General features: G+C 45.8%; 1 protein-coding gene across 7 annotated transcripts in view; it reads left to right on the forward strand.

The window, feature by feature from the left end:
* The window catches only part of FHIP1A (FHF complex subunit HOOK interacting protein 1A), a 242,394-nt gene that overhangs the window by 220,070 nt on the left and 8,302 nt on the right, over window positions 1–14,022 (forward strand). For all 7 annotated transcript variants that reach the window (XM_063107343.1, XM_063107345.1, XM_063107341.1 and 4 more), the window contains 3 exons: window positions 1,497–2,621; window positions 8,396–8,574; window positions 8,928–9,066. In XM_063107343.1, coding sequence (XP_062963413.1) covers window positions 1,497–2,621; window positions 8,396–8,574; window positions 8,928–9,066 — 1,443 coding nt within the window. The remainder of the gene's footprint in view (window positions 1–1,496; window positions 2,622–8,395; window positions 8,575–8,927; window positions 9,067–14,022) is intronic.

The following is a 14,022-nucleotide window of genomic DNA, read 5'->3' on the forward strand; positions in this document are numbered from 1 at the left end:
TGCTGATAATACTTTGAAGAAGGTAGTATTCTCATTTTATAGATGAAGAAACAAACTGAGAGAGAGGAATTGACTTGTTTAAGTTTATACACTTGGTAGATCCTCAAATCCTCAATTCCATGTTCTTCCTACTCGTTTGCCTCTGGGGTTGCCTTACAGCAGATAAATGCCCTAATGGTTGGATGGTTACATAGCTAGCTAAGGCAATTATTGTGCCGTGGTTAATAGCTAGGATTGTAAGTCTTGGCTCTGTCACTTTCTTGGGCAAAGTACTTAACCTTTCTAGACTTTTTCCTCATCTGTAAACTAGTACCAGTCTCAAAGGGTTGTTCCAAGGATAAGTGAGTTAAGACATGTAAAGCTCTTAGAAGACTGCCTGGCATGTAGTAAGTGCTCAATAAATATTGCTAGTAGTAGTTTTTGATGTCTTTTTATTTAAAGTCCAGAAGAGGTAAATACTAACCTTTTAGCAGTAGAGCTATAAAAAATGAATTATGTCTACTCTAATTACCTGAAATGTGTACTCTTGAAGGCTCATTGCTGACCCAGTCTGGTAGAGATTTAGATTATGAAGAGACATGATGTGTGCACAGGTGTGACATCAAAGTAAGAACAGGATTTGGCGTGGAATAGCTTGTGCTTGAATTGTGGCCCTGCCACAATTTGGGTTGTGTGTTCTTTCATCTCTGAGCCCAATTTCTTCATGTGTAAATGGAGAAAATAATATCTACCATATAGGATCATTGGGAGATTTAACTTAGATAGCATTGGTAAAGTACCTGCAACATACTAGATGTTTAAGAAATGGTAGAATATATATTTTTCCTTGTCTGAGTCTCTTTTTTTTAGGGAAAATGTAAAGTTAAATGCATATGTTTTCACAGCTATTTCAGTAATGAGGGTTGGAACTTTTAACATCAAAGGCAGTCATATGGTAACACAGGAAGCATTCATTCTTAGGTTAAAATGACTATTTGGTAGTGAATCTGACTTTACTCATAGGATACTGTTTCACACATATCAACATCCTGATAGTTCCCCGGAAGGCAGAATGAGTTAATAAGCTTTTCTTAAACCCAAGCTTTTTCTCAGAAAACCTGGTTCCCCCATTCATGGATTATCAGCCTTCTGTTTAGAGTCAAAGTAAAAAACTTTTATTAGCTACTCTATGGCAGGTATTACCTAATTTAATCCTTTCACAATCTGAGAGTTTGCCACGATTAGCTCTTATTTCTCTGATGACTGATACCAAATAAGTTTTCCGGTGGCTCTGCTGAGTACATGACTGGCCATATTGGCTTTATATCTTCTGTGAGAGTAGAGTGTCTGTCCTTATCTTTCCTTTTTAAAATCTAACCATTTCTTGTTATTCAAAAATCACTTAATCAGAAATTATTAGAGTGAGAGTAGCGGGGGAGACACTCTTTGCCTGAATGAGCGCGTCCCCAGCTGTCCCGTCTGTCCCTCGCTCTGACAGCCCTCTGCCTCCTGCGCAGGGCCCACGGAGCCACCGCTGCCCGAGGTGCCGTCGCCGTCGGCCTGCATCGTGGAGTACGGGAGAGCCGTGGACATCAGCTACCTGCAGTACCTGTGGGAGGCGCACAGCAGCATCCTGCGCTGCATGAGGGACTGCCGCGTCTGGTCTGCGCTGTACGACGGAGACTCCCCTGACCCCGAGGCGCTTCTCCAGAGTCAGACAGAGGAGGGCACCGGGAGCTCGGCCTACCCCGTGCTCAGGCTCCCGCCCCAGCTTCACAGGAGGACTGGACCTCGGCTGGCTCCGAGGAAGGACAAGAGCCAGACAGAGCTGGAATGGGATGACAGCTACGACACTGGGATCTCCTCTGGGGCTGACATGGGCTCCCCCGGGCCTTACAACGATGTGGAGACTTCGGGTCCCCTGGTGACCATTGACCCCCCCAAACACATCCAAGAGATGAAGAAAAATGCCATCCTGCTCTTCAAAGGGCCCTACATCGAAGAATCAGACTTTCAGGACGACGTGATGGTGTACAGGCTATGTGCTGAGAAGGACTCTGAAGACACCAGGGATTCAGAGGAGGAAAAGGCAAGGCCACCTGCCGAAGCCCAGACCAAGGTTCAGAGCCCCCCCATGAACAACGGCCCCCTCCCCAGCCCCCAGGTGGAGACAGATTTGGAGGAGGAGCGTAGTAGGGATAATTCAGACCTGTTTCAAAATGTATCTGAGGAACCAAAGCGAGAGGATGAGCCTGCAGTGGCCCAGGAATCGGGCTCAGGGTTAACACCCCTTGTCTCCGAGGCAGAGCACAGTTCAAACCTAATCGTTATTAACCCAGAGAGCACAGATTTCATTGCCCAGTATGACCAAATCATTAAGGAACTGGATTCTGGCCCCGAGGGCTTGATAGAACAGAATTTCTCCCCACTGGATCCCTTGCTTCTCACAGAGGAAGAAATGAAGGAAGAAGACTGCAAAGGGGAAAAGGAGAAGAAAGAACTAGAAGAGGAGGAGGATGACTTTGACTCTTTCATAGCAGAAACTCCTGTTGTAGAGAACGTGCCTTCCCCATTTGGGGTGAGAGATGAGGCTGCCTTTGCCAGTCACCGTCCCGTGAGGACTCAGAGTACCCCGTTCACAGGTGATGATCTTAAATTGCTTTGTGATTTCTGCTTTTGAAAGTATTTGTCCATGTTGGAACAGGAAAGTAAGGTAGGTGAAGGTAAGGAGCAATTATCAATTTACTTAAGAGAGGAGTGAAAATATTTTTGTAAAGAGCAAAGAGGGTGGTTTTGTTTTTATTTTGTCATTCTTGCAATGATTGTTTTATTTAGCAAGTTAGGGGTTAAATTTTACTGTTTAGTAACTTATCTTGCTGTGTCTGTGATAAAGTAATAGGAATGATTAAACCATACAAGAATCTAGGCTTATTATTTAATAACTTCATTTCCTTTAGTCTAATTTATTTTACTCTTAGCCTTTATTTATATCTGTATTAAAAAAAAATTACTGTCTCCCCCACTAGAATGTATGCCCCATGAGGGCAGAGATGTGTTTGTTCTCTGGTCTGTCCTAGCACTTGAACAGTGAACAGAGCATGTAGCAGGTGCTCAGAGTACTTGTTGAATGGCAGTAGTTGTGTACACACATCATTAGAGGCCAGTAGGGTTAGTTGTGCCTTTGCCTGGGAGCTCATTTCAGATAATCACAAAATCTTAATCCAAAAATAAGTAGAGTAGGCCTACATAAACTCAACTCTTCTAACGAGTGGATGTGTTCAAGTGATACACCACCACCAACAGCAGGTAGGAATCATATAAGATACAAAGGGATAGGACAGTCTATCAGATTAGGGGATTGACATGAGAAATTATGATAGAAAACATCATTAAATATTAGCCAATAAAATCTGGTTCTGCAGATCGAGATGCAGATGGAATTGCCACAGATGGGAGAGTTCATTGAGCTCAAGGAAGACGAGGGTGGGACCACTGAATGGTGTTCAGGGAGCAAGGAGATGTGCTGGGAGAAGCTAGCAACACAGAGAGATGGCAGACAGTGGCCTGGGGTGAGGCCCGTGAGTGAATCCTTGCTCTAGCACTTAACAGCCATGTGGCCTTGGCATCCTTGACTCTCCACTTGCCCTTGTGAAGACTGGATGAAATACTGGGGAGGTGGTTATTACTGATATCACAGAGAGCTCCCAGCAGCCTCAGCTGAGGCTGACGCTTCCCTGCAAGCAGGGAGAAGCTTGGTGAGGAGGGACTGTGCTCCCACCTCCCGAGGTCACCCCAAATGGATGAAAGCGGGTCACTTCTTGGTCCAGCCAAACACTTGATGTAATTTCCAGGAGCCCTTCCACCTTCCTCCCCCAATATATTTATTCATCTGTTTGCTGATGTCTGACCATTTATTTAGATAGGAAGGAAGTGCTGAATTCCACATTAAAAGGTTTGAGGTTCAAGTTGAGACAATAGTTCGGTGGGAGTTTTAATTAAAATTCAATCAGTCAATCATGAGTAAAAAAATGACATAACCTCGCTTTTCCCAGTTGGTAGGGGGGACAGGAAGAGGATGGAGCCAGGAGAGCTCAGTCAGAAGGAACGGGGTAACCTGGCACATGTCACCGTCTTGCCAGCAGGAAAGCCCAAACTTGTCCTGCAGGCTTCTTGTAGGACATCAGGGCCACCATGGCTAATGAAGATTGTTTTTTAGAGTGCTAGCTTTGTTATAAAGGAACTTCATCCCTGGGAAATGTATAAATTGAGGAAACAGTGTAGCTGAGGGCAAAAAAAAAAAAAAAAAAAAAAAAGAAAAAATAGCTGATACTACTACACCTTCTTAAATAACATCACTGTTTTACACATAATACACCTGAGAATGACGAAACGTAATCTGAGTTCTTTGATACATATAGGTAATTGTAGCTAAATCCTTGCCTTTTTCTTCCTTTGTAACTTGTACACAGCTTCAGGAAACATCTTTTCTCTTTCCACATATGCGTGCTTTGTAGTTTCCGAACTTCTGAGTATGTTCTGTAGTATTAGGCTTAACTTCCTTCTCTCCAGGGAATCCTGATTTCTGCTGAAATGAATTCGCTTCCCAGCAAAATCAAAGCATTCCATTTATCTAATTTTATTTATGCATGTATTCAGCAATCTTTTATTGATCTCCTAGTATGTGGCAGGTTCTGTGCTAGGAACTAAGCACACAAAATTAAAGGAATTCAGGGACTTTCAGAGGAGACGCCAAGAGAGAACTGAAGTCTGTGAGAGCATTGCGTTATTAGTCACTGTATGCCAATGACGTGAGCCCGGTGTGGGGAGAGGGGAAGGCTTCACAGAGGGGAGGCAGGGACAGGGACAGGGAGCGGAAGCTCCAGGGGAGAGTGGAGAAGAATGCAGTCCAGGGGAGGAGGCGACAGGGGGAAGACTCAGGAGCCCAACAGCCCATGGAGTGCGGGCAGGGGCGGAGAAGAAGCCAGAAAGCTGAGGCCATGGCAGCTTATGGGGGACCTTTTACTCCGGCACTCAGGAAGCCCTGGAAGTGTTAAAGTCGGGGAGCGACGTGACTGCCCCCGAAGCCAGCTGTGGTGGCAGTGTGGAGAGGAGCGCTGGAGAGGGGAGGTGGTGCCGGGAAGAACAAGGGAGAGGCTCTTGTCACATCGGATTCAGAAGGCACCAGTGCTTTGATCCAATAATTTGTTTCTAGGAACATTTCCACAGCTGTATTCACACTCATGTGCCAGGGTGTATCTTCAGGGATGTTCGTTGCAGCATTGTTTATAATAGAAAAAGACTGGGAACACCCCAGATGTCCAGGTGTCCACCAGTAGGAGGCTGGCCTACTGATGCAGCACTCCTGACACTCCACTGTTTCGTGGTGCTGAGATGACACAGCTCCAGGACAGGTGTTCAAAATACTAGGAGATACCTGCCCCCCACCCCCGCAAGATAATGTGTTGGTTAAGAACACTGGAAACAGATGGTCTGAATTAACATTCAGACTCCATTGTTCACTACTTGTGTGCATGTAGCATTCTTCCTCATCTTTAAATGGGGATAAGTAATAGATACACCTCCTAGGGTTGTTGTGAATATTAAGTGAGTTGGTACATGAAAAGTGCTTAGAATACTGCCTGGCACATAGAATGTGCTAATAAATGTTTCCGATAATAATTCAATTGTTAGCATGATTTTATTATATAACGTAAAACATTTCTGGAAGAATACATTAGAATCTGGTAACAGGGGTTGCCTCAAGGGGGAGGACTATTTTCCATTTTACACCCTCCTACTGTTTGAAAAAAATATTTTTTAATCATCTTAATCTCTGTTAACATAGAGAAGCTGTTGCTGGAGTCCACACAGGAAATGATGAGACTCTGACCTAAGGCAGTGCTGGCTGGGGAGGTGAGGTCCACATTCAGGAGATGATTCCAAGGTAGAATTTGCAGAGCCAGGCATGGAACCGATGGAAGCACCATCCTTGGAGTTAGGAATTGCAGGAAGAGGCAGCAGGGTTGATTGAGGCAGGACATGGGGCACTTGAGGCGAGAGAAGTGGATGGCAGGTAGGGACACAGTCTTAGTCACTCTGAAAAATTAAATACCTCATGGGTAGTGAGTTTATTTGCTTTCCTAGGAGATGAGGGGGACAAATACACCTGCCATCCCCATGCACACCTGTGGCTTTCTCAGTGGTAGCTGAGTGTTCTGATTTTCGACTGCTTACCAGTTTCCCCTAACAACTACTTTTTTGCTAAGGAGTTTATTTATTTTAAGTGCTAGAAACCAACTAAGAATAAACAGGAATTTGAAAGGGTTTAATATACATACATATATTATTGCACATGCCTAAGAAGTTGTAATTAATGTCATTCGTGGATTATAATGACAGTCTGCTGGCCTTGACCTAACATTTTGTTACTTGAGTGAGACAGTGAGGACACGATCTTACTCTCCGCAGGGCGTGGGGTTCACGTGGGTGTTTTTCCCCATTATAGTAGTGATGCACTTTAGCTGGCCTCCCGGATCACTGTGTGGTCAGCAGTTTTCAGGTGTGTAGGTTGGCCAGATGAGACAGTACAATCTGGGACTGGGGAAGGGAAGTTGAGGAGAGGGCATTAGGGGCGTATCCCACTTGAATATGAGGGTACTTCAAAAAGTTCGTGGAAAAATAGAATTAAAGGATATATGAAGCTTTCCATGAGCTCTTCAAGTACTCTTGTATGGCTTAATTCACCTGTTTTTAAATAGATGCTGAGCCGGGGGCTGCAGGGCAGCAAGTGAGGGGGACGGGAGGCTGGGTCCAGTGTAGAGGAGGACAAAGGCAGCACCTTCCCCCTGCAGATCCACATGGAAAGCCACAGTCGTGCCGCGATGCCAGGAAGGGTTACCAGTGACATTTCTGGACTTCTTGATGGGAGAGTCATTAGTTGCTTTCCAATTGGGGTTCCGATCCAGTTTCTGAAGATGTTCAGAAAACCCTCCCAGTTTTGTTCTGTAAGCTTCTCCAGGGACTCTCTGTTTGAGGAGTTCATTCATCGCCTGTGTCGTGGAAAGTGACTCAAGAGCTCTGCCTCCCATCCCAGGGATGGGGAAGCTGAGACTAAACTCGACACATGAGGGGATGGTGCCTCTTCTACTTCTTTTTTTTTTTTTTTCCTTCTTGAGACCCCTTAGAGACATTGTCAATATTCCTAGAGACAAGAATATTGCAGTTACCCTGTGACTTGGCTGTGTAGGTAAAAGATCTAGTTTGGTGTTCCCATTTCTCACATATTGCTTCTGTATTCTTGCAAAGAGTTTTACTCTCTTCTGAATGAAGCGTCTTGTGATGAAGTATGTTTCTGTTAAACTTGTGTCAGTGTTGGCGACATCTTCAGAAGGCATGCTTGTTCACCAAGGCTCACATGCTTTTGTTAGAAAGATGCCATGATTTAGTGGCATCATCAGTAGCTCCACTAGGGGAAATAAAAAATTCTCATTGATTTTGCTTAATGGAATATTTTAATGGTAAAAATTCAAAACATCTTCAAGTAATTTTATTTATTTATTTATTGCCTTCAATGAACTCAAACATAAGCGTATTAATTTTCTGTTGACCCAAAGTAACAGAAGCTCCTTTTTGCCTAATTTTTTTATGAACTGATTTTTTTTAAAATGACTCCTTTTGTAGTCATATGGATTTTCTTTTTTAAAAAATCTATATGACTCACCAAACTATATCTTCTAAAACGAAGTCCCCTCTCTTTCTTTCTCTTTCCTCTGAAAATTAAAGTGTGGTTATGGAGTTGCCAGGGCTACTCAGGTTAAAGCCCAGGGTGTCATTCACCTCTCATCTGCCTCTTGATGTGTCTTCTACATGTGACACTTAACAAAGTGGAATCTTTCTTAGGGTACTTGTTCAGGGTGCCTGTTCACAATGTTGTTATTTGGTAAGCATACTTTGTATGCGTTTGGAATTCTTTTATAACACAAAGATCTTTTGTTTCCAAGACTTTTAATGGCCTCTAATGTTTGTGTGAAATCTACAGTCCATAGCATCATGAGATGGTGACTGTCACTTTGTAAGCATTGGTAGCCCCAAGAAATACAGAACCAATGTAGAAAAGCTAATTTTAATTCTTAAAAATGAAATTTTTTTTTTTTTTAGGGTCTGTAATAATTTTCAAAGTATTAAAACTGCTTGCGGGGTTCCCATGTGTATTTTCCTCTTTTCTTTTTGTTGTGGTGGTTTGCTTTCTGTTTTGGTCCTTCGGCAGGAGAGCAGCTGGCTGCATTTGTTGTGTCTGGGTTTGTACCTGGTGGGTCTGTGGTGGTTTGTGAGCCATGGCTCCATTGGCTCCACAGTTGTCAAAGAAAGACGTCACCGCATGCCCCGCCAGCCCTGAAGCCTTGTGTTCTTCCTGCAGGCCCATTCATCAGCGTGGTCCTGTCGAAGCTGGAGAACATGCTGGAGAACTCTTTGCATGTTAATTTGCTGCTTATCGGGATCATTACTCAGCTAGCTAGCTATCCCCAACCACTCCTGCGCTCCTTTCTGCTCAACACCAACATGGTCTTCCAGCCCAGTGTACGCTCTCTCTACCAGGTATGTTAGCTGGGCCCATCTGTACCTGCTGATTTTGTGGGTACCAATTTGTAGGGCTCCTTCTCTCTTTCTCCTTGTTTTGTTTTTCAAAAATCCCTCTGTTCTAATTCATTTGTTTTCTTTCTCTGTCCTGTTAAGCTAGCTGTGTAGATTATTCTAGACAAACTGCAAAGCTTCATTTAGCTTGATGTCTTGAGGGTGCCCTACCAAGAACACCCAGGCAGTTATAAATGAGCAGACAGCTACTATCACCATAGTTCTCATAATGAGAGCTCCACCTGAAAGGATATATTGGTAACTGAGGCTGGAATTCCATTGTGAAGCATTAATGTCATTAATGTTATTTTTGTCAGGTTCTTGCATCTGTGAAAAACAAGATTGAACAGTTTGCTTCTGTGGAGAGAGACTTCCCAGGTCTCCTCATACAAGCCCAGCAATACCTGCTCTTCCGAGTGGACATGTCCGATATGACCCCTGAGGCACTAACCAAAGGTAAACCGGGTTTCTCCGCTGTTCCCGCCCTAAACGCCTCCTCCATTTCCCCAGATTGCTGGTGTGAGTTCAAAGATGCTGCAGTGGCTCCTGGGCCCTAGAAACATCTAAAGTTATTTTCATTTTTACCCAACAGTGGGGAGGAGCCTCCTTTTAGAGTTCTTAAACCTAAAGAAGGACATGCCCTGCCCACACCTGGCCTGTTCCCTCCTTGGAGGGTCTAGCAGGGCATTTGTTTTCCTAACAGAGTGGTTCAGAGAGGGAGCTGGTATGTGGGGTGCTGTCAGACTGGAATGAATAACACAGCACGTATGGGCCAGAAAGAGGCATTGTGTGCACTCCCTGAGCCATTTTTTGGCTAGCCTTAGTCCTGAGGAAGACACCTGTTCTGTTTATTATGTTTTCAGAGGCTCTCGGGCCAGAAATAAATGTGCTTTAGGGCTCTAGGAGGTAAAAACTGTTCATTTGGACTAGGAGAAGTAAAGTTTATGCTCAAGGTAAAATTCCTGAGAGTGCCTTTTTATCAGCCCTAGAGGTATTTGGAGGGCTTGGTGGGCCGGTGCTGAGGGGGAGCTGAGTGCGCCCTGCTGCTATCAGGCCTGGGGGCACAGCTGCGTTGCCTTGTTTAGGCTCTGGTTGGATGACTTGATAAGTGTGGTCCTCTGAGCTGTGACTTAGGCCTTGGCGAGCACAGACTAGGAAGTGGCCATTGCACTGGCTTCTACTCATCCACACATGGACAGGGCAGGCTTCTTTGTGGCAGGCGAACAACAGGGAATGCAGGGCTCTCAGTCCTGGACTAAAGGCAATGATCAGAAACTAGATTGGGAGTGAGAGGCAGAAATGTAACTCGGGGAAAGTGTCAAACCTTTAAAAGAAGGTGAAAAGAACCCAGAACTCTGAGGCCTGATGCTGTCTCTGTGTAGCTATTCGATCTTGATCACTTCACCTCACTTTGGTCTCTTCACTTCACCATGTCCCTCAACTTTTAATTGAAGGATTTGTTCTCAATTTCTCAGGTCCTTTCTGGCTCAAGCCAGAACTCTGGATGTGACAAGCCCTTGGGGTCCTGCAATGCAGACTTTGAAAGAAGGGTGGCCCCTGGTAAAGTGAGGGGTTAGGTTTCAAGAAATTGGACTTTGAGAAGAGCAGACAAGGCCACCCATGGAGGGAAAGAAGCCCCACATCTCTGCGGGAAGGTGGATGTCAGGCCCTCCGTGGTTACAGCAAGCTGCTGTAACACACCCTGTGAGAGAAGGTGCATCAGTTAGCTTTTGTGCCTAACAAACCACTGCAAAACTCATTGGCTTAAGATCAAGCCATTTTTGATTGCCTATGAGTCTGTGACGTGGGTATCTGGGTGTTCTGCTGAGCTGTGCCAGGCTGATTTTGCATGGACTGGCTTGTGTGTCTGCTGTCGGTGGTGGCTGGATGTCCAGGATGGCCTCAGTCATGTCTGTGGCTGTGGGCTGGGATGATGGGGATAATGGGGGTGTTTCAGATTAGCCCAGCCATGAAAACATCGTGGCTATTGGGGTCCAAGAGCAAGAGAAGGACCAAAGACAATCTTTGAAGCTCAGGCTCAGAGCTAGCACAAGGTTGCTTCTGCTGCGTTCTGTTGGCCAAAGAAGTCACAGGATCAGCCCAGATTCAAGAGTGAACCAAAAACCCCACTTCTGGATGGGAAGAGCAGCCAAGACTGTGGCTGCTTTTGCAGTCTGCTGGACGGAAGAAAACTGCAGTCTCCTCACATTGCACTCTTCATTTGTATTTTACAGTTTGTGAAGTGCTTTCCCAGGCAGTCAACTTTTATTGCCAAACAGCACTGTGGAATGGGCAAGTAAGGTACCATTAGCTTCATTTACCTATAAAGAAGCTGAAATTAGAGGCCCTGGATAGTCAGCCAGGATCATGAGGCTCAAGTGCCTGAGCCTGTACTACCTGATTCATGGAGATAAAAGGGACACACTCTGCGACCTGGAGGAGACAGACACACACTGAACGTTAACCAACACACCCCGGGGGGCACTCACACCTTGAGCTTTGTCCTGGCTTCAGACTGTCTGGTGGCCATGGTTGCAAGATATGTGCACAGGGGAACTTGTTCTCACCACTTGACGTCAGATTAGTCAGCTGGGGTCGATGCTTTTTAAAGTCTGGGGCAGTCAGGAGACTTTGATTAGTAGGAAGCTTCTCTTGAGATATAAGACTTTCCTTCTGATTGAGTTTTTCAGATTAACTTTCTAACTTCTTTCAGGTTGGCAAAGTGACACTGTCCCCGCAACTTAAAAAATCTCTAAGCTTACAGAATGAATAATTTTCCCATCCCGTTATACAAAGCACTTACTGTGACGTGATTGCCTGTAAATGAGTCAGATCTGGGAGTCCTGTTCTTACTGGGACACAGAGCAATTTACAATGGAGAATTATGGTAATGGGCCAAATATTTGGGTTTCCAGTGTCAGTGCGCTATGCCCTTTGCCTAATGCTGCTGCCAGGGAGATGAACGTGTAATGTTTTTCTCTCTGAACTGCTGAAGTCTTCCCAGCGTGAGTGTTGAAAGCCTTCCGTGGGGGCTTTTCAGACCCAGGGTGCCAGTTAGGAAGGCCCTCCTGACCCCGACGTGCTTGTGCCTTCCTTGCGGCTGCCTTTCCTCCTGGTGCCGGTGCGTGCGTGCCCAGCACTCCCGTGAGGGACGCAGCGTGGCGCCTGCAGCCGGCGCTGCTGCCTCGCGCAGGTCCTGCGTTCCCTTGGCCTCCTGGCAGCCCCCGCGAGACACAAGCCTCCTCACGATGCTTCCCACAGCAGTCACAGTCTGCGCGTCTGCCGCTCCAGAGCAAGCAGACTTCCCGTTGCCAGTTGTCACCTTATCGTTCCCGAGACTGTTGGTCTCTGGGGTTCAGCTACTTGCCAGGCTTTTCTTTTTCTCATCGAATACTTCCTAAGCCACGGAGTAACAGTTCCTTGTATGAATATTCAGAGTCCTCCCACTGACCTCTAATTCTAGAAGTGAAGTCAGGTAGGTATTATCCCCATTGTACAGACAAGGAAACTGAGACACACGATAGGCTGGTTGGGAGGGAGGGTCCGTAACCCGGGTCTGTCTCCCTACCGATAAGCCCCAGCCGCCGACGGGACATCCTGCAGCGTCCCCCGGCTGTCCCTGGCCTCGCTCGCTGGGTGCGCGCCTGCCTTCAGCAGGGAAGACTGCGTCAGTGAGGACAGTTTTGATTCTTGGATTCAAGCTGAGTGAATGAGCCTTACGGATGCCACTTTTTATTCATGGATCAAGCTAGATAAATGAGCCACCTAAAACCTTTTTAGGGGAGAGGAGGAGTGAGTTTGAAAGAGAAAGGTGGAGATGAGGAACATGAGCCGGCTGCAGGAAGGGTCACGAGTGGGGAAGACTGACGTGCCCGGTGCCTTCTCTCCTTTATTCAGCAAATGTTTAGTAGCTGCTACTGTGAATGTGGAAGTGTGTTAGGGGTGGTGAAAGACTCAGTATCAGACGGGGACTCAGCCCTGAAAATGCTCGGTCTAGCGGAGGAGATAAAATATCAGCAATGGTGCAAGGCTGAAGAGCAGAGCAGGGCAGGCCTTAGTTGGTCGATAAAATGGGGTGGGAGGCTAGAAGAGGGAATGACTTCTAGGGGCAGGAACTAGAAATGCTTTGTGAAGTTGGTGGCAGCTGAACAGAGGATTTGATGGCTGACACTTATCCAGAGGTTCCTGTGCACTTTATGCCTGTTGACTCATTTAATCCTGACAACTCTGAGCTTTTGACAGGTGAGGAAATGGAAGTACTGAGAGGTAAAGCGACTTGCCTTAGTCACTTAGCCAGTAAGAGGCAGAGTCTGTGCTCTGAACCACTGTGCTTTTGCCTCTGAAGGCTAGTAAAATTTAGGTGAGCCAGAGATACAGGGGAGGGAATTCCAGGCGGAGGAACCAGCATGAACAGTGCAGGTGTTGGTCTGGGATTGGTGCCCACACGTGTCTCATTCCCCACTGGTATCCAAGCCAGCTTCCTTCCTCAGCTTTGTGCCTGAAGGCTAGGGATGGGGGACGGTGGGGGTGGTCTCCAGCACCTTCGTCCTCACTCTGTCGTCAGGGCATGTTGTGAGTTCTTGCTGAAAGGTTGCAGAAGACAGATTCTCAACAACTTTTCCAGTTCTTTATGGCATTCAAGCCGTGAAAAGCTTTAATCTAGAAGGATATTTAAAGCATCAAAGTGGAAGATATTTTTTTAACACCAAAGACTATAGTAGCGAGATGTGGAAAGTACTATAAATGTCAAGAATTTTTAGTACTTGTAGTTAAGCAACTCTGAGAAGAGTGTTGAAAAATGGGACTGAATCTTAAAAAAGCAGCCAAAGTAATGAAGAGCTTGAATATAATGATTTATAAGGAGTAATGAGACTGTTTAGGTAGGGGGCAGAAGGCATAAATAATTTCTACAAATAAATGAGGGCTGGAGATGTTCAGGAATTAGGGAAGTTGAGCCATTTTAATTAGTAAAAACTGATATAATGTGAAAATGCATATCACTTGAATATGTTAAAGTTTGGGCTTGTATCATCTTAGACCTATGATGTCGAAACTGAGATAGAAACCCCTGGAAACCCTTCTTAAATGTAGGCTTCTAAGCCATTTGCTGCCACTAGATCCCCATTGTTGCAAGAAGTTCTTAGTCTGTTCTTACCAGGACCTCTTCTTTATTTCTACTGATCAAAAGGAATCTTCTACTCTCCTTTTACAAAAAAGGCTGGAGGTCCTGGCCAGAAGGAAATGGGGGGTCACCGGAGAGCCCTAGGGGCCAGAGCACCAGCTGCAGAGAGCGCGGAGTGGCTTGTTTAATCCAGCTTCCCTGCTGTCACTACACTATGTGATCGGGGCTAAACTGGCAAAGGTAGAACAGTCACCCCAGCACTGGGAGGTTGGGCAGCAGGCGGAGCCACT

The sequence above is a fragment of the Cynocephalus volans genome, chromosome 9 (genome assembly GCF_027409185.1).
Source record: "Cynocephalus volans isolate mCynVol1 chromosome 9, mCynVol1.pri, whole genome shotgun sequence".
Classification (NCBI taxonomy): Eukaryota; Metazoa; Chordata; class Mammalia; order Dermoptera; family Cynocephalidae; genus Cynocephalus; species Cynocephalus volans.